A 22,794-nucleotide genomic window follows, 5' to 3' on the forward strand; every position below is an offset into this window, starting at 1 on the left:
TACATTAGCACTGTGTGTGTTTTGGGGGGGGGGGGGGGGGACGTTTGCCCTTAATGTCACTTTAATCACTTTTTTGCAAGGTTATTTATTTTGCTGAAGAATATATTAAACTTTGATGGAGTTCATTCTTGCAGTTAGGGGACAAAATAAATTAATGTTTTCTTAAGAGTCATTACAAAAGAATGGACACAAAGAAATAAAAGAAATAAAACGGGGTATCAAACAGTCACCTATTTATAGGAGAACTATGGGGTGAGTGAGTCACACCGACGTGCGATATGGAAACTGTCACACGTTGGCTCTATTGATCAGGAAGTGAGAGAATACATACCACCGCTCGCTCACTTCCCAATCATCCCCCTGCAGATAGCGGTGACAGTCACCGCTAGCCGCCGGGATTCCCCTAGACCAGAGGCTTTTGCCCGCTATAAGCCGAGAGCATCACAGCCAGGGCGGATCCCAACAATACTGTTGAGATCCGTCCTGGCAGCAAAGCCACTGAGATTTGAGTCATGGGAGGATGTTAGTATATGTCCTCGAATGACCCTAATGAAAACTATGGGATAAAAAGGTTACCCCATAGTTCTCTTTTAAAATAAAAAAAACAGAAGAAAAATGCATAGTAAAAGGAGTAAATTAATGAAGGAATGCAAGAAAAAGGAGAAGTGCATTTCAGGTAATTAAGATGAAAGCAGTGATGAGTACCTCATTAAAGCGTACATTTTACCCCAAATTGAACAAATCTTCTTTGTCATTCTAATCTCCATTTCTGAAAATATATGTCCCTAGAGGCTACAGGCAGGTCTCAAACATGAAATAACTAAACCTCACAGGCTTTCACCAATCATACTGACTTTTGATTGTACATGCAGAGAGGTGGATCTCTCTGCATGTATAATCTCACAAGATTTCGATTGTACACACAGAAAAATGCACATATATAATTTGTATGCATCTCTGTGCATCTACAATTAAATTAGCATTAGTTTGGCGATAGAGATTTTGCTATTACATTCCTGATATCTGCTTGCAGCCTCTAGTGCCTTGATCTTCCCAACAGGCTGTGGGAAGGCACTGACTACTTCATCAGTGGCTAAACAAAAGGCCTGGCAAGCCGAAATATGATCAAAGGTAGTGCTGTATTAAATAAATGATGCCGTTTTGCTTTTACATAGCTTCTGTGAAGGGGGAATTAGGATGACAATCAAAGATGATTCGTTCAATATGTGGAAGGTCCGATTTAAAATGCTACTATCTGAGTCGCCTTTAAGAGGATTCAACCCTTTATGTGTCCTGGCGACCACTATCACAGGGGCACAAAGTGATGGGAAATCCAACAGAAAAGTAATAGATGGGAATTCTTTAAATTGAGACACCTGTTTAAGTGACAACTAAGAAAGTATTTCCCTAACTTGAAGAGATTTCACAGATGACAAAATAACCTAGCAGCATGGATTTTAGCCTCTCCCTACTCTATCAAAAATATTTTGGCTTTAGGTATACTTGAAGACATCTTGCAACTTAAAACAAATTTGAATAATTACTGGGACTTTAGGCTGTGGCTAAACAGGAGCTGGGGAGCAACAGGAGGGAACAAGAAGCTCGGACACTACCTGTAGGTGTCAAAGCTTTTCCCATGCTGCTGTGGGTACCTGCATTTACACTTATTATTGTTATATAGGATTTATATAGCGCCAACAGTTTGAGCAGTGCTTTACAATATAAGAAAGACATTACAATACAAGACAAGATGATAAGGAGGGCCCTGCCCCTGAGGGCTTACAATCTAAAAGGGAGGGGCAAGTGATACATGAGGAGGTGGCTGTGTGGGGATGAATTGTTTGAGAAAGGGATAGTTCAGTGGTTAGGTTGTGGTGGGATAAGGCTTCCCTGAAGAGATGAGTCTTAAGGGATTGCCTAAAGGCAGTCAGTGTGGGAGATAGACGGACAGGTTGGGGTAGAGAGTTTCATAGGATGGGAGAGACGCTAGTGAAATCGTGGAGGCGAGCATGGGAAGAGTTGACAAGGGAGCTGGAAAGCAGGAGGTCTTTGGAAGAGCGGAGGGGACGGTTAGGGAGATACTTTGAGACAAGGTTTGAGATATAGCTGAGGGCAGAGATGTGGATGGCCTTGTAAGTGGTTGTTATTTTGAATTTGATCCTTTGGGCTATTGGAAGCCAGTGTAGGGATTGACAGAGGGGGGGTTGCAGACACTGAGCGGTTGGTTAGGTGAATGAGTCTAGCAGCTGCATTCATGATAGACTGAAGGGGGGATAGCCTGTTTAGAGGTAGGCCAATGAGGAGGGAGCAATAGTCAAGACGAGAGATAACAAGGGAGTGGATGAGTAATTTTGCGGTTTCTTTGGTGAGGAAGGGGCGTATTTTGGAGATGTTACGAAGGTGAAGGCGGCAGGATTTGGATAGTGATTGGATGTGGGGAAGAAAGGTGAGGTCCGAGTCAAGGATGACACCTAGGACCTTGGCATGGGGGGAGCTTGCATGGGGGGCACTTGCTAGCAGCTTTGTTTGTTTTGTTTTTTTTATAAGTGTTGTTACAAAAAAAGAAAACATTTCTAGCATACCTTTCAGGAGGTGGGTTGTATCTTATTGGTCTTCTGTCATGCACATCTCCATCATATCTCCCTCTATAACTCAGAGGTTCATTGCTATCAGTAGCAAAATTTAATCTCAAACGTCTTCCTTCTGCTTCATAATCTTCATCAACATATCGGGGTCGATCTGTTCTGTCAGAATGCATTTCTGACCTCCAAGGGTTTTTACGTGAAACGGTGGTATCTTCCTCTTCTCTCCGAACAAACTTGTCCTCGGTTTCAGTTTCAACGTCCTGTCGTCTGGGTCTCCGAGTCTCAGCTCGTCTTTTATTGAGTAGCTGTTCATAGGCCTCCATGGAGGTGTAAGCATCCTTCTTGGGAAGATCCTGATCTCTATGCGATACTGGAGCTTCTTTGTATTGCTCTGCCTTCAGCCTGCTTTGTGTTTTATTCTGTAATTCACAACAGAAAAGAATAATTTATATTATACATATTAGTTAGTTCAAAGATGCTTATAAGCAAATGATTGTTGCTCAGTCTGGCGGGTTACTGTCAATTTTGGATATTACTGTTTACAGCAGGGGTCCCCAAACAAATTAGCTCATCCTCCCCCTTCATGAATGTCTACAGCAGGGGTCCTAAAACTCCTTAGCTCAATAACCCCTTAATGAAGGTTACAGAGGGGGCCCTCAAACTCCTCATCTCATGGACCCCCTCATGAAGGTCTACAGCAGGGGTGTAAAGCCAGCCAAAAAGAAGAACACTGATTGGTTATTGTGAGTAACTATACATTGAAACCTACCACACAAGCAAATAATCCAGGAAAATAACATGAAATTATATGATTATACATTTAGAAAGAATAAAATGATGTCAGTATAATCAATTATTTGTAGAGCTCCAATAAAGTAGATTATATCTGTGCATCTGTAGATCTAATGACCATGATTACCTGATTATATTTTTCTGCTGCAGCAAGCCTGTATGTCTCCTGCTCGTCCGCCTTCATCGTAAGGAACTGATTGTATTCACGGTTTCTCTCGTGGCGCAGTCTTTCCTAAGCACATGGATAGTATGAGTGTGATCATACAAATCTGACTACATTACAAACAAAGCATACATTTAGAATGAAAATGACTACCTCTACTCAATGTGCCTTACAGTTACAGTTAAAACTAGTGCATCACTTCTAAGGACTGGCAAGCTGAAATATATTCATTTTTCATCTTAGGTTTAGATATCCTTTAACCCGAATTCACACTGTTCCCTGTGATGATGCAGTGCATAGGTGTGAATGGACCCACATAGATTCCCTTTGCTGCAGATATAGAGCTATGAGGTTGTAAGCACAGAAGTGCCTAGGCACAATCACACACCAGGGAGTGCTCTATTTTCCTGGAGGAATTCAAGACAAAGGGTATATTTTTTAAAGGTACTGCTTAAACAAAATTAACATTTCTAGATGTTCTCTCTAACAGCAAATCTTCATTTTTTTTTAAGCTCAAGTCCACATTATTGCAGTGATTAAAACACTGAAAGCAGTTGAAGCAGTTTGGCTGGTTAGCTAAGTTGGTAGCAGTACAGTTTTACTAAAAGTAAGAGGAGATAGTAATGAAGACCACCACCATCAACACCTCTGTTGATCTTACTAATAGTAAGGGTTTTATCTGCATGTTACAACTGTCCAAGGTCCTGTAGCACACCTTACCAGAATTCCCATAGGTAAAAGTGGGGGCTCGAAATGACTGCGGATGGCGCCGCATTAACTCAGGATTAAAGTTAACTTTAAGCTCACTTTAAACCTGATGAAGGGGACCCTGCGCAGCCCCGAAAGCGCTTGACCCTACTTTGAGTGACCTCTTAAAAAATGGAGACTCACTTGTCATTCTGGAGTGCTGGTGACATATCCTCACAACCTTATCTGCATGTTAGACACACATTTTAACAAGACATACTTTTTCATTTTGTAATATAAAAATAAGACAGGAGTTTGTGTTACTATATTCCTAAAGGTTATCAGAAATTGTATTACAACTGCAAATTGTGCTAATGGCAATCAGTTACCAACATTACTCAAGGACAAGAAGTTCATAGTTTGCCTGAGACAAGACATACTGTTATGAGACCCTCGGAGTTGCTGGAGTACCTCTAGGGATCCAATGCTTGACATAAGGAAGCATAACCGCATCACACGCCTACCTTGCCTGACAGTCTCTCACCAATAGGAAGAGACAGGCCTTGAGTAGCTGGGTTCACTTCTCCTGTGCTTGCCAAGTGTTTCTAAACAAGAAGAAAATATAATGCAGATTATTGTCAGTACAGGAAAAGACGAGTTTGTTCTTACCGTAACATCCTTTTCTCTGAGTCCATTGAGGGACACATCTCTGAATAATTCTGATATGTAGGGTTAGGCTGTGCTCTAGGAGAAATGGACACTAGGCAAACAAAAGAAACTGAAAACCTGCCACTTTAAAGGGCATATCCCCTCACACCTGCCAGTTATAGTAAGCAGTATGAAAGGAAATGAGGGGAGCTGTGTCCCTCAATAGACTCAGACAAAAGAAGTTTACAATCCATTAAGGGATCCATTGATCTCTGAAGAATTCTGATATGTAGGGACGTTCAAGCAGTCCAAAACAGAGGGGCCGGCACCATAACAATTTGAAGAACCAGTTCAACAGCAAACAGAAACTGTAAAAATACCTTTACACAGATTCTTGAAGAACCTATCTGCCAAAACTAGCATCAGAAGACGAAGAAACATCAACTTTATAAAACTTTGCACAGTGTAAACAGAAGACCAAGTTGCAGCCTTGCAAATTTGAGAAACAGAAGCTTGATTTTGAAATGCCCAGGAAGTACCAACTGCCCTATTAGAATAAGCAGAAACTTATCCACTCAAAAATAGTGCATCTGAAAGCTGAACAGCCTTTTCTATGACCTTATGGAAGAACAAACAAAGTCTGACCATCGAAAAGAAGCTGTGGCTGACCCAGACAACATCCAAACAATGAAGAGAAATTTCCTTAGTATAACCAGAAGCTGGACAAAGTGAAGGTGACACAATGTCTTCATTTCAATGAAATGTTGAAACAACCTTGGTTCAAACAGAAACCTTCGATCTTAAAGCTACCTTGTCCTTATGAAGAATCAAATTGGGTTCTCTACACGACAAGGAAGAGAACTCGTAAACCCTTCTAGCTGAGGTAAGGGCCACAAAAATGGCAACCTGTTTGGTTAACAAAGACAAAGAAATGTCTCGTATAGGTTCAAAAGGAGGTTTTTGTAGAACAGAACACAAGCCACGTTCCAATCCTACGGTGGAAGAGGAGACCTAACAGGAGAAACCGATAATACGAAATCACCTGCACCCCATACAGCGTACAGACCTTGTTGAAAGGTTGGTGCTTGAAGAATACTAACAGGAGAAACAAAACATGTAACTCCCTAAATAAAAGTGTCAATCAAGGAATTAGTAGCCAGATGACATTGAAAAAGGACAGACAAAAATAGGATTTTTGTACTCACCGTAAAATCCTTTTCTCTCCATTCATTGAAGGACACAGGGCAACAGATCGTAGATCCTGAATGGTAGGGACGTCACCAAGCACTAACATACTGAGGGATGGGCAACAACAACAAAAACACCCAAAGGACCCCTCAAAGCGCCGCCTGCAACACTTTGCGCCTCAAACCAGCATCCGCCGATGCTAACATGTCCACCTTAAAAAAACGTAAACTTTGTTAAGTAAAACTTAACAAAGGTGTGAACAGAAGACCGAGTAGCGGCCTTACAAACTGAGAAACAGAGGCCCCATGGCGAAAGGCCCAGGAAGCCCCAACAGCCCTAGTAGAAGGGGCAGTGACAGGGAAAGGAGGCTCACGCCCCTTAAGGGCGTACGCCTGAATAACCACATAGGCAAAAAACTGGAGACTTGTCAGCAAGTGAGGGGTTGGGCCACCAGCAGGGGCCACCCCTAGGCTGTCTTGTCTTTTTGTTATGTGCCTAGCATCCTACTCCTGCAGGTGGCAACATACCCTACTATTCAGGATCTGTTGCCCTGTGTCCTTCAATGAACGGGAGAGAAAAAGTGACAGGCTTTTTATTTTTTGATTGCCTAGTGTCTATTTCTCCTAGTGGCAGCAACATAACCCTACGTATCATGAATCTCCGGAGCAAATAAAAATCTGCAATAATGGTTGGGAAAATCCTTGTGTCGTATATGGGCAGGAAGGGTTTGCTGGGTAATTTTTTATATCAATAAAGTGGAATTTCACTTTGAAGTGGAACTCCAGACTGGCTCAAAAAATTAAATGTGTCCCATTGCACACAGCACCTCTACTGTCCAGCATCAGGAGGTAGGTGTGCCCTTAATGGCATTATATACAATGCAGGACCAGTGGCGACTGCTGGTCCTGCATTGCACATGATGGATTTGACAAGTGGGACGGTAAAATGACTGGTCAGAGACCAACAGGAAGAGAGGCTTCAGGGAACCAGTTGTTACAATGAGAATCAGCAGTGAGGAAGACTACAGGACTGTGGATTAAGGTGAGTAATCCTCTATATTAAATCCCGCACTAAACAAATCAAGCATTATATTCTGCATATGCGGGCAGGACAGACATTTAATTTTTTTGTGTTGCTCTGTAGTTACCCTGCAAAGAAGACATTGGAATATTCACCTATCCTGCACTGCCTGATGCGGCTATTTTGAAAAGAAACCACTACCTAAAGACTTTTCAGAAACAGACACTTCCACAAGGGTTGCCTTCCAGGTCCCCCGCTGTGGTTGGATCAGCTGACCCCTACATCACCACTGTGTCCTGCAGTGATGCAGAGGTCAGTGCATTGAACCACATAGCACAGCCGAGGGACCTGGAAATGGAAATTCCTAGCTGTGTACCTTTCTGAGTATTTTTTAGGTGACCTTTCTTTTTAACACAACAATGATTGGCAGCGTGGGTGACAGACAGATGATTAATCCATCTCTTCTTTGTAGGTTCACCTGTTTAAGAAACCGTCACGTTAGCAACACGTTGGCTTTAAAAGATGATTGCTGAATTGAATTGCCCTGTCTAGTGTAATTGTATAATTAACCCACCAAATAATGTTTATTATCTTCTTTATGAAATATGTTCCTAATGATTACATAATCAGTGACCATTATTAGTCATTTCTGTACCATTTACAAGGATGATAGCATTTCAGGGGGACTAGCCGGCCTACAAATGTATCCTTTCGGCTAAGCATTTTCATGATGCTCGTCTTCCAAAAGGTCTCAATGGAACCTAGCTTTGACTGAATGGCTCCTCCATCCTAGAAGATTATGTCCATGTCTGTGCAATACCAATAAAATACAATGATATTAGCAGTCATCTATTATACTTGTATTAGGGTAAAGCTGCATATCAGTTCTCTTTTAAACCTGGTACAAAATTTCTAGTTTTTAATTACCAAATCATCAGTTCAAGCACTGTTACGGTAGCAGGGAAAACAAGTACATACAGTATTTATCAAAACATCAAGAAGAATAATATATATTACATATATATATATGTATATATTACATATATATATATGTATTGAAGTTCAATCCTTAGCAATGAAAGGGTCACATAAAAGCTGATATTTCAGTAAAGGGCAGATGATGAGTGGTTGAATAACCCAATGCCAAGATATAAAAAGCAGTCCAGCATTGTAAAACCCCCCCAAAAAAAGAAAAGAAAAAAAAAAGGTTTGGGTGGACAAACCCTTTAAAGCCAATAAAAAGTAAGGACCAGTTCACACTATAGTGTTGCGTGCATGCTATCAAAGCCCAATGCACTACATGCTGGGTGTGCTGGTGTGTTGCATTGCCATTCATTCTGAATGGCATGCCAACGCACCTCCTGGCAGCAATGCATGGTATCACAACAGTGCAAAATTGTGTGCTGCTTTTTTTTCACTGCAGGGCAAGGCAACACACTCTATTGGGGTACCATGCGCTGCAGCACAACCTACACCTGCCAGGAGGTACATTGGGGTGCAGCACAACCTACACCTGCCAGGAGGTACATTGGGGTACCATCCAGAATGAATAGCAATACAGTGCACCTAGGGTGTGGTGCATTGCGCTCTGAGATACCATATGCTAAAGGCATGGGTACCATACCTTTAACACAATGCTATAGTGTGAACCATCCCTCAATACTCCCAGCAAACAATACATTGCTCAGTAATCATAATGCTGTGCAAGCAGGCAAGCAGTGCACTGATTTCTTCATGCAGCTAAAAGACATATCATTGCCACTAATTACACATACTGGTGAGCACAAATGCAAATAATGATCAGAAGCAGGATGCACATTATGAATGTGTGGTAGAGAACATATAAGCAGCTGGGCTCATTTCTTGCATACAACTAAAAAGGTCAGCTAGAAATGTAAAGACATTTGTGTCATTTCTAAGCCAGACAGCCAAGCAAAGCAAACTAAATAAAATAAAGAGCGATTCTACCGATGATGGAATGGTTAGCGGAACAATACAAGACTCTGAATAGCCCATCCACACAAGCAGTAGTGTTCAGACTTACATACAGCGGTGGGCAAAACAGAACACAGGCCTCCTACCTTTCTTTTGGCCTGAGCATTTCCCTGGAAGTCAGGAAAATACATTACACTATTACAAGATAATGTCTGTGTTACTGCAACATATGTACACAGTGGGAATTCATTATTAGAACATCGGTGACTATCAATCAATGGGGTATTCAATCATTTTCTAACCTAAATGAGAAAATAACAGATGTACAAACCCAATTCCAAAACAGTTGGGACGCTGTGTAAAATCTACATGAAAACAGAATGCAATGATTTGTAAATCTCATAAACCAATATTTTATTCACAATAGAAAATAGAAAACATCAAATGTATAAACTGAGAAAATGTACAAATGAAAAAAAATAAAGGTACTTTTGAAATTGATGGCAGCAACACGCCTCAAAAAAGTTGGGACAGGGCCAAATTTATCACAGTGTTGCATCACCTCTTCTTTTAACAACTCTGTAAATGTCTGGGAACTGAAGGTTTATGGGGTTTTGGGAGAGGAATGTTGTCCCATTCTTGCCTGATATAGGATTCTAAGTGAACAACAATCCTGGGACTTCTTTGTTGTATTTTTCATTTCAAGATGTGCCAAATATTTGTAATTGGTGAAAGGTCTGGACTGCAGACAGAGGCCAGTTAAGCACCCGGATTTTTCTACTATGAAGCCATGCTGTTGCCATAGATGCAGTATGTGGTTTAGCATTGTCCTGCTGAAATATAAAAGGCCTTCCCTGAAAAAATTGTCATCTGGATGGGACCATATGCTGCTCTAAAACCTGGATATATCTTTCAGCATTGATGGTGCCCTTCCAGATGTGCAAGCTACCAATTCCATACCCACTAATGCACCCCCATACCATAAGAGATGCAGGCTTTTGAACTGAGCGCTGATAACAAGCCATAAGGTCCCTCTCCTCTTTAGTCTATAGAATGGAGGCGCCCATGGTTGCCAAAAACAATTTTCAAATTTTGATTTGTCTGACCACAGAACAGTTTTCCACTTTGCAACAGACCATTTTAAATCAGCTTTGGCCCAGAGAAGATGGCGGTGTTTCTAGATCATGTTCAGATATGGCTTCTTCTTTGCATGATAGAGCTTTAACTTGCATTTTTGAAAGGCACGCTGAACTGTGTCCACAGAAAGTGATTTTCGGAAGTATTCCTGAGCCCATGCAGTGATGTCCATCACAGAATCATGTTTTTAATGTAGTGCTTTCCGAGGGCCTGAAGATCACAGGCATCCAATATTGCGTTTTGGCCTTGTCCCTTGTGCACAGAAATTTCTCCAGATTCTCGGAATCTTTTAAAAGACATTATGTACTGTAGATGATAATATATTTAAAGTCTTTGCCATTTTACGTTGAGTAACATTATTCTGAAATTGTTCGACAATTTTTAGATGCAGCTTTTCACAGATTGGTGAACCTCTGCCCAGCTTTTTGTTGCCCTGTCCCAGCGTTTTTGAGAACTGTTGCTGCCATCAATTTCAAAAATACCTTTTTTTTTTTTTTTAAAGGTACATTTGATGTGCTTTCTATATTTGTATTGTGAATACAATACAGGTTTATGAGATTTGCAAATCATTGCATTCTGTTTTTATGTAGATTTTACACAGCGTCCCAACTTTTTTGGAATTGGAGTTGTAATTTAAGTGGCTGTACAACATTATTCCATCAATTACAAATACATTTTCTGTTCCCGTTTGTGTTGTACTGTATGACTGATGCAGACAATTATTTCTTTGAAGTTTCTAGCTACAGGTCTGTCATCTTTAGCCTTCCTTGACTGGCACTGTCCTGGAACAAGCATGTCTATATTAGATGCTGGGACACCTGAGAAGGACAATGAGTCAATGGCCCACTAAGTAGTAAAGCACAAGTAAGGATGATAGTCCTGGAGAAAACACCTTCAAAATATATTTATTACATTTTAAAGAGAGTGTATCCTCACTGAAAGTACAGTATACTCTCTATTGTCATTAAAGTGAACATGTCACCAACTTAAAAAATTGAAGATAAAAGCACAGAAAAATCAAGTACTTGAAATGCTTTCTTGCAGTGTTTTTCCTTCCATACCTCATTCGTATTCACTTGTACGTGGGCCTTTGTACTTACTAGACTGTGTGACTATTGCAGGAAGTCAATTCCCTATCAAAGCCCCCTCCTGCCCCTCTTTGCATGGCATAGACTTCTCTTGTTCTGGGATTGTCCAATTACTCTCTGTGCTGACCCAGCTTCTCTGCCACTCCTCTTACCTCCCTACATATCCTTATACATAGCTGCCAAGGGGGGGATGAAGACGAATACTACACTATACTGTCACTTAAATGACAGCTCTGATTCTGCTGACTTCACATCCAAGGCAGTGGCACCAAGGCAATCTCGGGGCTTTTGGACATCTACATTACACAAGGAAATATTTTACAGGTAATGAGCATTCCTAAAATGCAGTAAATGCACAAATAATCTTATGGAGAGAATTTTGTTGAAATTAATGGTCTGGCGACAGAGTCTCTTTAATTAAGTCATGCCAACTGTCTAATTTTTCCATTATTGTATTAAATATACAGATTTGTAGGTTAGCCACTGTAATCACTCTGACTGTTTAACAACTGTGTGATCAGCCACACGAACTGTAATACTTTTCAGTGACTCAAACATGACCCATGGACTGAACTGTGAAAAAAAAGGGCTCACACAACTACTGTGCACTATAACAATGTATTAGGAGCAGTCTGTATATGTAATGAGCAAGTATGGATGCCCCCACATGCATGTGTAATTATAAACTATTTGTATGAAAAAAAAATGTATTACAGTAAAACCAAATAGGTTTCATTCACAAAGGTAACACGCCAGGATAGGGATACTTATTTAAAAACATGACGGTTATTTTCAATTCTGTTTATTTACATCACAACAATGAGCAAAATAATGTTAAACTATATCATTCAGTAGGGTCATGGAGTCCCAAAGCCAAGTTATTTTTCCCATTCAGAACTCTCACCTTAGTGAGGTATCTTCGATAATCCTGGCGTAATTCTTCCTTCAGTTTATGCTTTTTCCTCTCATAGTCTTCTCCAAGAGGCAAACTCAATCCATAGCTGACATCTAGAAGAACAACACCAAAAGAAATCACCATGTGCAGTTCCGGCTGTCTTTACATGGACTGATTCAACCTTACAAAGGTTTGTAGTCCCACCGGAGTCTCCAAGTGTCATGGTTGCAAGGGACAGCAGCCAGCAACAAAGGCACCTTCCTCAAAGGCTGCTTAATTGTGGATTTGTGGTTTACACATTCACTCATGGTCATTTGTCCACCAACTTCTGTAAAAAAGACAATTCTCACGTTCTGCATCATATGCACCATTTAGCTATTACTTTGTTTTACTGGTTTTTGGAAACCTGACAACATATCAGCTGGCTTATGCAGAGAGAACTTGGGACTGGATCAATCAAAAGAAGTACTAAACTAGATGCTAGAGAAAGAGGATTTAGAAATATTACATATGACAACACAACCTTTACTGAGGCTACACAAGCATTCCGGATCATACCTTCTGACTGTATTACTTGAGCAGTCTCTTTCTGAGGATGTCTATCTGGGGGAATGTTTTCTTTTAAAGTGTAGGCCCTTGGTCTATCTGCATCACGTGTATTCTCCAGTCTCTTGCTCTGAAACATACAAACAAATGTGTAGAATTTATATACACAGATACCAGTTCCAGCTATAATTTCATTCTAAGGTTACAAAGGGAACATGATTGAGGAGTGCTATGGGCAACTTTATTTCCGTTGGAGGTCAGATGACAAACATGAACAAACATTCAGAAAGAGTTGTAGGGTGAATGGCTCTGCAAATTGTTTATAAATAGACCTCTAAATGTGTTTTTACATTCTGAAATATTCACACATTCATTCCGGCAGAAGCGAAGAGTGGCTATGACAGCTGCGGCCCTCATACACGGAACTTGCAGTGTTGTTTGTACGTCCCTCTCTCCCCTTTCCCATTCACAGAATTCTTTGTATTTTTTGAAAGGGTTTACAGAATACAAAACCTTCTGTGAGTGGGCAAGGGGAAAGGAAGGGCAGACAAACAACAGTGCAGCTTCAGTATATGAGAGCCACAGCCCTTCAGTCGCAGCACCAGATGTCTACTGAGAGTATACTACCTGGCCTGAATGAATGTGTAAATATGACAAAAAAAATCTCCACACAGCCTTCTTTTTCATTGCTTCTTAGTTCTTTATTTCTCAGCTCATTTTCATGTAACGTACAAGAGTTTGGGGCATCTTCATCCTTCCTCGGATTCAGCAATCAAATTGTGCAAATATTACAATAAAAACAAGCACATATAAAGTGACGGACATCTCACCTAACTTACATTTACACTGCAGATGTTTTTAAAATCCTGGAAGATTTTAAGAACATAATTCTTAAATGTTTCACTTCTTTGTGATTACAGAAAAAGAAAAGACCAACAAATACAAAACAGAACAAAATAGTGTGATGCTTATTTAAATTCTACTTTACATTTCTCTACTGCTAAAATAGAACTTTAGCCTCCCATTAACAAAAATAAAACGGGATGCAGTACTCAATTGTAAGTGCATCTGCACTTCCAGTTTTCCCAAAGTCCCCAAGTTGAGCCTCACAAATACCTGTTGATTCTGATAGTGAAGTCTGCTACATGCAGCTTCCTGTGATGAGGTGACAGTGCTGTTGCACTGCTCTTGAATTCAGAGCAGCATTGTCACTCATGTATGCGGTCTTCTTACACTACAGTGAGAAGAAAAAACACTGCAGAGGGTGTGTATTATCACTGACAGTTTACAAGCCTGTCAATCAGCACCTTGCCACACCTAGTCCCGCCCACTGCTTTCTGGATTGACAGCACTGCCTCTGCTACTGATTCCCTTCTACTATGAACATCAGTGTCTAGGAGGGACAGATGTTTGTGAAGCACAAATGAAGAAGGATTTGAATATGGGGAGGTAAAGGAAGTTTTTTTTTCTTCTTACTTTATGAAGCTTGTGCATCACCTGACTACTGGATTTTTGGTATAATATATTTTATTTCAAATTTACGTTAAAAAAAACCCCATATACATACACAGATACATATCTTCAGGTATAAACATTCAACATTGCTTTGTCACAAGTATCACATAGTTATATAACTCTACATTTATAGGTTTCTGCATTGCTTTACAATCAGCAAAGCTATGGACATTTTTATTTTATCTCACATAACCTGATTATTCTCCATTTCTTCATTTATACACTCTCTCCCATTATCTATTAACACAACCTCTGTCTGGGGGAAGAGGGGGAGATAAAGGCGCTGTGATTTCCCATATCCCCGTTCCTTATTAATACCCCCCCATGTCTTATGACCAACTTGTCCTCTTGTACTTTATCATCATAAATTCCACCTACTGTGCGTGCTCTCCTCTATATATGTGCTTCTCTTTATAAATTATTTACCCCGATATTCCCTCTCCCCCCGCCTAACTTCCTTTTAACCTATGTGGAGAGCCTAAATGCGATTCTTATTTCTAAATTTCCCCTACAATATTTTATATATTCCGATTAAGTGTATCCTATTAATTATTCTGCCATGTCCTAAGACCAACTTGCCCTTTTAAACCCTACTTTGTGTATACTCATCTAACTGAGTTCTATCCTATATTTGTGTTCTACTTTACTGACTACTGGATTTTGACCCTGATTGGACTGTCACACAAGAGGTCTCCTGCAGGCTTCAGAGGGAAATTCAACCTTTTTGAAAAAATAAAAATAAATGCACACTTCTTCAGAAAAGAAAAAATCTGAATGTATCATATTCTTTTGCATAGGAGCCAGTAAAGCATTGCAACTACGATCAGTGGATCATGGATCTCCTACAGACTCTTCCTCCTGTCCATGTTCCGACCAGGGTACTATTGCTGTTACTGTTATTTAGTAACATGGATGGGAGGAAGAATGAATGGACTGCAAGTGCAGTGCGACATGGCACATGTATTCCATTGAGAAATACAAGTCTCTCTGCCACGGTGGCTGATGGGACTTGAAGTTTCTCCATTCGCAGATCCTGTCAAATCTGTGATCTGTGAATGGATAATGCGGCTGTGTGGGAAGAGCCACTCACATCTGCGACAAATTAAAACATGTACAGAAGCCTGTGGGGAGAAGAACCCCACGATTCAGGTAAGTTGGAGGGGCTGAATAGGGATTTGCGATCTGAATACAGATACAGTTCCTCCCTGAATACAGGTTTAACAAAAAGCCACGTTCATACTTACACTACAGCGTTTTTGCGCTTATCTACACGGATCCTTGCTGTACGATTTTGCACCTTTTTGGACACGTTTCCATGCATATATTAAGTCATGCGGTTTTTTTGAGCAGTTTGTGACATATTGTTTTAAATGTGGAACGCATTAAACGTGCGCAAAATAATTCTGTCACGTGTTTCCAAGCATTTCCTATTGACTCTATGGGGACAAATCGCTCTCATCTGCCAAAAAAAATTTACTTTTTCCAGCGGCATGCGTTTTTCTACGCAAAAAGCTATGTTCAGGTGTAAACGGGAGCTATAGAAATAATTGGGATTTCTTGTCTTGTGCATTTCAGTGAGGACAAAACACCTTGGTGTGAACTGGGACTAAAAACATGGTCATAAAGGTAAACTTAGCTTTTCCACTAGTTCCTTTAATCCACTAGTTCCTTTAAAGACATATATTTATCTCAGATTTCAGTTTTTTATTTGTAAATCTAATCTAGTTTTCAGCAAAATGATACCAACAAGAACAAAGCCATATACTGATAAAACACAAGCAAAAGAGAGAGCAGAGGGCAGGACAGAAAGGAACAATGCAGGAAAAATATGAAATGTGTGACAACATACCATATCTTGGAAGGATAGCACATGTAAATAAGCACACAATAGCACACTCTGTCTTGAAAACAAAACATATGGATCATTTTTGCCCATAACAAAATGTTTCCATGAGTCTGTTATAACACTAGATGATTATCCCTCAAACAAATAAGTGTCACAATCCTGCTGTGCAATTTACATTCACTGTGTTCATTGCTGCCTTACACAAGGTACACAAAGCAATGTTGTTAATACACTTACAAGCAAGAACAATACTAATAAAGATTGCTAGTTCATTGTATATAAAATACATTTATAATTGGTTAATAAACACAATTAAAATAAATGTGTATTCTTTTTCTGTAGTTTTGATTGAGCAATCTTGAACACCACATACAGCCACACCACATACACCCATACTTTCCCATGTATAAAATGAAATTTGTGTGGCTGGTAGAATTCAAATATAATTATATTCATGAAAAGCACTGTTCTGATATTGACAAACCATCTAAATGTAACTAGAACCACTGCACTATACCTCCGAACGACTTAAAAAATTGTAAAGGTTTTGGCTAGTGTTGGCAATGATCCAACCCTAATAACTTTTTTCTGTCTGTATCCTTTACCTTCAATTTGTATTCTAGACACAGGAAGTAAAAGGACATTTCTCCAAAGTGGGATCCCCATGGTGACTAGTTGCACCTCTCTGAAAGGTTTCCCCTCACCTCCTGTTCTGGTGACAACTGTAGAATTTTTGATTTCTCATCATTTTCTGTCCAGTGACAATGTTCACCAAGACACACAGAGAAAGTGAATCTCTCCAGCTGGCACACAGATGACAATGAAAACCTGACATCTGTTCTAACACTTCCACATTCACAACCTTTAGAGCCCAAATCTGTGTACACTTTGCCCATCAATCCGATCATAAATGATCATGGCGCACCTACTTCTTCCATGACCCAAAAGACGGGACATTCACACCTAAATCTAGCTTAGAGGCACGCAGCACTCATCTCTACCTTTCAGGTTTTTTTATCTACCATATCAGTAATATCAGATGAAGTATAGAATTTATATCTCAAAGGAAATCCATTTCAGAAACCCATAAATCCTCCTTAGACTGAAGAAGAAATCCTTGCAACACAACAAAGACATTAGAAGTGTAATTTCTTTACCCTGATTTCCATGTATGGTGGATCCTTTTCCATTGCTGCTTTATCTTGTGCAAGCTTTGTCCTCTGCTCTTCAATAAAATGATCCAAATCGTCCCCCATTCCAGAGATATTTCTAATAAAGTAAACAAGATATTTATCAGAAAAAAACCATATAAACTAAATTACTGTCTTGCTTCACCTACTTAGAGGTTTGTTTATAGAAGTTGCTGTTCACACAGCACTAGCTCCCGTAGATGAGGAATTCCCTATACTCGTCAGCGCCATTCTAGGGGCACCAGTGCTGTGTGAATGACATCCCTTGCTTGTCAAAAATAAAACAGACAAAATTCTTTGTTTACATCTTGCTGCTGGTTGGCGGCTAGATTCCGCAGTCAACAGCAGAATGTGATCAATGGGAAGCGATAGCCAACCGGCTATTGGATATTTCAAAATCAGTCGCGCCGGGCGGATCAAGCGGTTTCCCACTGCGATTTCTGCCTGTGCAATCGCATGTCGCAAAAAAGGTACATGTAAGAATAAGAATTAAGTTTTTTTTCTACCTCTACATTCAGTACAGAAAGGTTAAAAGGAGAACTATGGGGTCAGGGCTTTTCCCCATAGTTCTCCTTAGGGTAACGGGAGGACACAAACCAGCGTCCTCCCGTCACCCTAGGCTCAGTATACCGCGAGCTACAGCTCGCGGTATACTGAGACGCCGGAGCGGATCCCGACATCGATGTCTGGATCCGCCCAGCTGCGTGAGTGACAGCTGGCTCCGCCTATCTAGAGGCAGAGCCGGATGTACCCGCCCCCTCCCCCGTCCATTCCGCCAGTCAGCGCTGGCGGATCGGTGCGGGGAGTGGGGAATCCAGCCCCCTGCCACGGCAGAGAGCTGTGACAGGATCGAGAGGTGAGCGAACGCCGCTATGTGTTCGCTCACCTCCCGATCCACTGAGCCGACCTGTGACAGTCTCATTGTCACAGGTCGGCTAGAACTATGAGGTGAGTGAAAAGCAATCACCTCATAGTTCTCCTTTAAGTTACACACAGTAAAGCTTCACAAACTGTTAAAATATTGTATTTCAATTTATCTTATTCATAACAAGCATCTCTTGCAATGGCCATTAGCAATGTCAGGTGGTTGAGGAAGCCTGACAATGGGCACTTAAAAAAAACAATGTTCACTTTGCTGATATAAGGTCAAAACATTATTATTATTATACAGGATTTACATAGCACCAACAGTTTGCGCAGCGCTTTACAATATAAGGAAGACATTACAATCACAACAGAATTCAGGACAAGATGGTAAGCCATGGCCCTGCCCGTGAGAGCTTACAATCTAAAAGGGCCGGTGATACATGAGGAGGTAGCTGTGTGGGAATGAATTGTTTGAGAGCGTGATGGCTTCATAAATCATAAATAGAATTCACCAATAAGAAAACAAATCTGATTGCAGCAACCATCTAATGTTAATAAATGAAATGGAGTATACAACACTATCAATACTGTGTGAGAAAGGCGGTTTGAGGTAAGAAATGTTTTGTAACGTGGAGCAGCAGATTAACATTTGTATTCCTGCAGTTAGCTGATCCTTCAGCAGAGGTTGCTAGGGTGTGATAGATTCATTCATGCAACTGGCTGGAGTTCTTTAAGGTTTCCAGGCAATGGAATGACAACAAAAGGAAAAGCAGCCAGTAAACAACAAGAAGGGCCCTTGTGTGATCAGTAGAGGGCCAAGGGATCTGAAAAGACATCATGTCGCTTGTCGCTTCTCTCCTAAATACAGCAGACAATGTAATAATAACATACATTATACAAAGCTGCTTATCCATGGCAAATTATCAGATATACCAGTGAAAACTACGATCAGCAAGTAAATAATTCTGAATTAAGTACAGTCAAACCACAAGCAGTTTTACATGTTACCATTTCTTCTCTATACCACCAATAACATGAAATGCGTTCAGGCCAATGCCTCTAATTCAGTGCATCACCACGATATTGTATTGCGAAATGACCACATACAAATGAATTGCTTTATTTTCCCTTCTCCTGCAATAAACCTGATTCATTACAACCCAGGAAACCAGACATGAGAACAAGTCTTAACTACACTGTTCATTCAAATGTTCAGGGAAAAGCAATGTGAAAATTGTAAAATCATGTAATCATGATCTGGGCTCTGTAAATACTTATCACACATTAACCCTGTTACTATAATTGTATGATGAGCACATAATGGTCAACCCTTTCTCATGAAACATGGTTATGCTTTAACAATGTCCACTGACGCGAGCCAGCTTCCCAACAAATCTGTTCAGAAACCGAAGAAAGTTCCGACAGCCGACCCCTACATTAAAACTGTGCCCTTTATTGACATAGGGTGGCTTGTGAGCCGCCGTCCATATCCTGAGCCATCCTCCATACCCTCAGTTGTCATTTATATTCTGAGCCGTCATTCATATCCTGAGCTGTCATTTATATTCTGAGCCATCGTCCCTATCCTGGGCTGCCGTCCCCCTGTCCTGGGTCCATATCCTGGCTTCAATACCTAGTGAACAACTTACCATGTAGCCAGAGAAGTCTGAACTCCCATCCGGCATGCTAATCTATGTCAGACTACGCAGACTGAACAAGAGAAACCACTTGATTCCTCAATCCACGCTAAACACTGTGGATGGAGAAATCTCCACTGTCAACTATTATGTTTAAACAGCACCTGCAGCTGTCAGAATACCTGAACACGGACTGCATCTGATATGATGCAGTCACTGTTCAGCTGCCAATTCTTCACCTGACTTTCAATGTTGAAAGTGACTCTTGTTGAACCAGGTGATAGCATCACTCGAATTTTTTGATCAGTTTATATGCAATGGCAGATCACTCAAGATTAATGGGCAATGCAAAATAACATACAGGTTAAAGGGGAACTCAAGGATCTGTAAAAATTAACCCTTGCAGTGGGGCTACTCCTGCACTGCAAGGGTTAAAGTGACTTTAAAGTCAAAAACTTTTTTCCCTCCCCCCAATGTTAATGTCAGCACATACCTTAAATTATGTCTCTTAACCCGATCCTCTTCTTCTTCTTTCCTGTCCTTCTCAGCCTTCTCTCCAGCGCTGCTGCAGGTCTCCGATCCAGCGCTGACTCCTCTGCCCTTGCTGGCACTTCCTGTCCCACGGTGTCTTCATGCGATATATATGTAGTAGATATATGCAAAAAAACGTGAGGGTTTAGAAACCCTTTATGTGCTCGTTTTGGTCTAGGGCAGGGGTAGCCAAACTCCGGTCCTCCAGCTGTGGTGGAACTACAAATCCCATGAGGCATTGCAAGATTCTGACTGCCACAGGAGTTTGCCTACCACTGGTCTAGGGCTAAAATAAAGAAGATACACTCACTAAAGCTTCGATCCTGTCAGGCTACCAGACCGGTCCCTGCAGCCTCTTCTCCCCCTCCGCTCCTCTAAGCACCTGTGACATCATCACATCTCATGCAAGACATGAGAACACCAAGGGACCTTTTACGGCCGGAGGGGAGGGGGAGAGTGAGTGCTGACCACCACCAGACCGAGGATCAGGGGAGTGTATCTTCTTTATTTTAGCCCCTAGAGAAAAACGACCAGTTAACCCTTAAAGTGCAGGAATAGCCCCACTGCAAGGGTTCATTTTTACAATTCCTGTAAATTGTGTGAATATTGATTTCTAATAATAATTTTCCATGTGCCTTGTTGTGAGCCTGAGTGTTGACACACATGGTGTGAATGAGCACTAACTCCTCTGGGTGATCTATAAACATTTTTAAGGATTATAAAAAAAACTTTGTTGAAAATTCCTGCCTTTCTCTGCTCTATAAAGCTGTTTGTGCCACCTAGTCTTTCCAGATGATTCCTGAATGTTAGAGTCAGATTTCATTATACTCACCTGTGCAGATCTCAGTGTACTAATGAAGAAAGCTACAGTGTTTGGATCCCTTTAAGCTGCCCATACACCTGACGAGTATCGTACGATAATCGCGGGTGATCCCGCGATCGTACGATAATTATAAGGCGATGATCGCAAGTACGCAAGTACAACCATCGCACAACGAAAGTCATGCGATGGTCGTAAGGTGTATGGCCACCTTTAGAAGTACAAAAGCCTCAGTGAGAATCTCCCCAGAAATTGAAATTCCTCTTGCTGTGTAGACTTCCAAGAAAACCAGTGAACCAGGAACAGAAAATGGCATTTCTAGAGGCATTCTGTACCCCAGCGGTGTAGATAACGCCTCCCAGTTGCCGTAGTGCATTGAATTTCTGGACAGATTCAGAAAATTACAATGCCTGCAGATGGGAATAGATCATAATAGCATTACAAAATAGATTGTGTATCAGTTGTATATGCTTTATTATTTTTAATAAAAGTGGAGTTGTCCTTTAAAGAACAAGAACCATTTCATAGAAAGTACAGTTATTCTTTATGCCTCCCTCTCCGCAGACACTTACCAAGATCTGGTATCTGTAACCTCCAAGGATTATTTACATCCTGCGCCGATCTAAATGCCTGCAGCACCTGCACAGCAGAGCCTGGCCAGGAGACAGAGATAGGCGAGTCCCATAGATGTCTATGGGACTTTTCTCCTAGCCAGGAGACAGAGGTAGGTGAGCCCCATAGATGTCTATGGGACCCTTCTACCGGCCAGGAGACAGAGGTAGGTAAGTCCCATGGAAGTCTATGGGACTTGTCTTCTAGCTAGGAGACGGAGGTAGGTGAGTCCCGTAGAAGTCTATGGGACTTGTCTCACGGCCAAGAGACGGAAGTAGGCGAGTTCCATAGACTTCTATGGGCTCACCTACCTCCGTCTCCTGAGAGCTGGATGTAAACAATCTCCGGAAGCCACAGAGGCCAGATCTTCCCAGAGTAGTTCTTTAAATAACCTCTGGCCACCAGGTTGTGGATGTGTGGCCAAGTCAGAGCTCAAGCAGTATGCTGGGTCTTGTAGTTCCACAACTAAACATCCCAGCCAGAAAACAGAGGTAGGGGAGCCCACAGAAGTCTAAGAGACTTGTCTTCTGGCCAGCAGGCAAAGGTAGGTGAGTCCATATAAGTATATGGGACTGGTCTCCTAGCCAGGAGACAGATGTAGGCCAGTCCCATAGTAGTCTATAGGCCTGGTCTCCTAGCCAGGAGACGGAGGTAGGTGAGTCCCATCGAAGTCTATGGGACTTGTCTCCCGGCCAAGAGACAGAAGTAGGCGAGTTCCATAGACTTCTATGGGCTCACCTACCTCCGTCTCCTGAGAGCTGGATGTAAACAATCTCCGGAAGCCACAGAGGCCAGATCTTCCCAGAGTAGTTCTTTAAATAACCTCTGGCCACCAGGTTGTGGATGTGTGGCCAAGTCAGAGCTCAAGCAGTATGCTGGGTCTTGTAGTTCCACAACTAAACATGGTCCCCTCAGCAGATAGAAAACACTGTGATTACAATCCCCTGACATGTGTTATGTATCTAATGATGGTTCCTCAGGCTGCAGGAAGCCGACACACTGTATACACCCACCATATGGTACAGAGCGAGGAAAGATGAGCGCTGAGAGGAGTTAGTACATTGCTGTGACAGAGATGACAGTGACAGATTG

The 22,794-nt window shown here is 41.3% G+C and overlaps 1 protein-coding gene across 1 annotated transcript in view; it reads right to left on the reverse strand.

Moving 5' to 3' along the window:
• CSPP1 (centrosome and spindle pole associated protein 1) overlaps positions 1-22,794 on the reverse strand; it is a 63,483-nt gene that overhangs the window by 40,544 nt on the left and 145 nt on the right. Inside the window, exons 2-8 of the mRNA XM_018554207.1 lie at positions 17,203-17,314; positions 12,697-12,814; positions 12,148-12,251; positions 9,165-9,188; positions 4,752-4,832; positions 3,505-3,609; positions 2,583-3,004 (exon numbers count right to left, since the gene is read on the reverse strand). Coding sequence (XP_018409709.1) covers positions 2,583-3,004; positions 3,505-3,609; positions 4,752-4,832; positions 9,165-9,188; positions 12,148-12,251; positions 12,697-12,814; positions 17,203-17,301 — 953 coding nt within the window. The 5' untranslated portion in view covers positions 17,302-17,314. The remainder of the gene's footprint in view (positions 1-2,582; positions 3,005-3,504; positions 3,610-4,751; positions 4,833-9,164; positions 9,189-12,147; positions 12,252-12,696; positions 12,815-17,202; positions 17,315-22,794) is intronic.

This window comes from Nanorana parkeri, unplaced genomic scaffold, assembly GCF_000935625.1.
Source record: "Nanorana parkeri isolate BGI_ZX_2015 unplaced genomic scaffold, ASM93562v1 scaffold147, whole genome shotgun sequence".
In the NCBI taxonomy this organism is placed as follows: Eukaryota; Metazoa; Chordata; class Amphibia; order Anura; family Dicroglossidae; genus Nanorana; species Nanorana parkeri.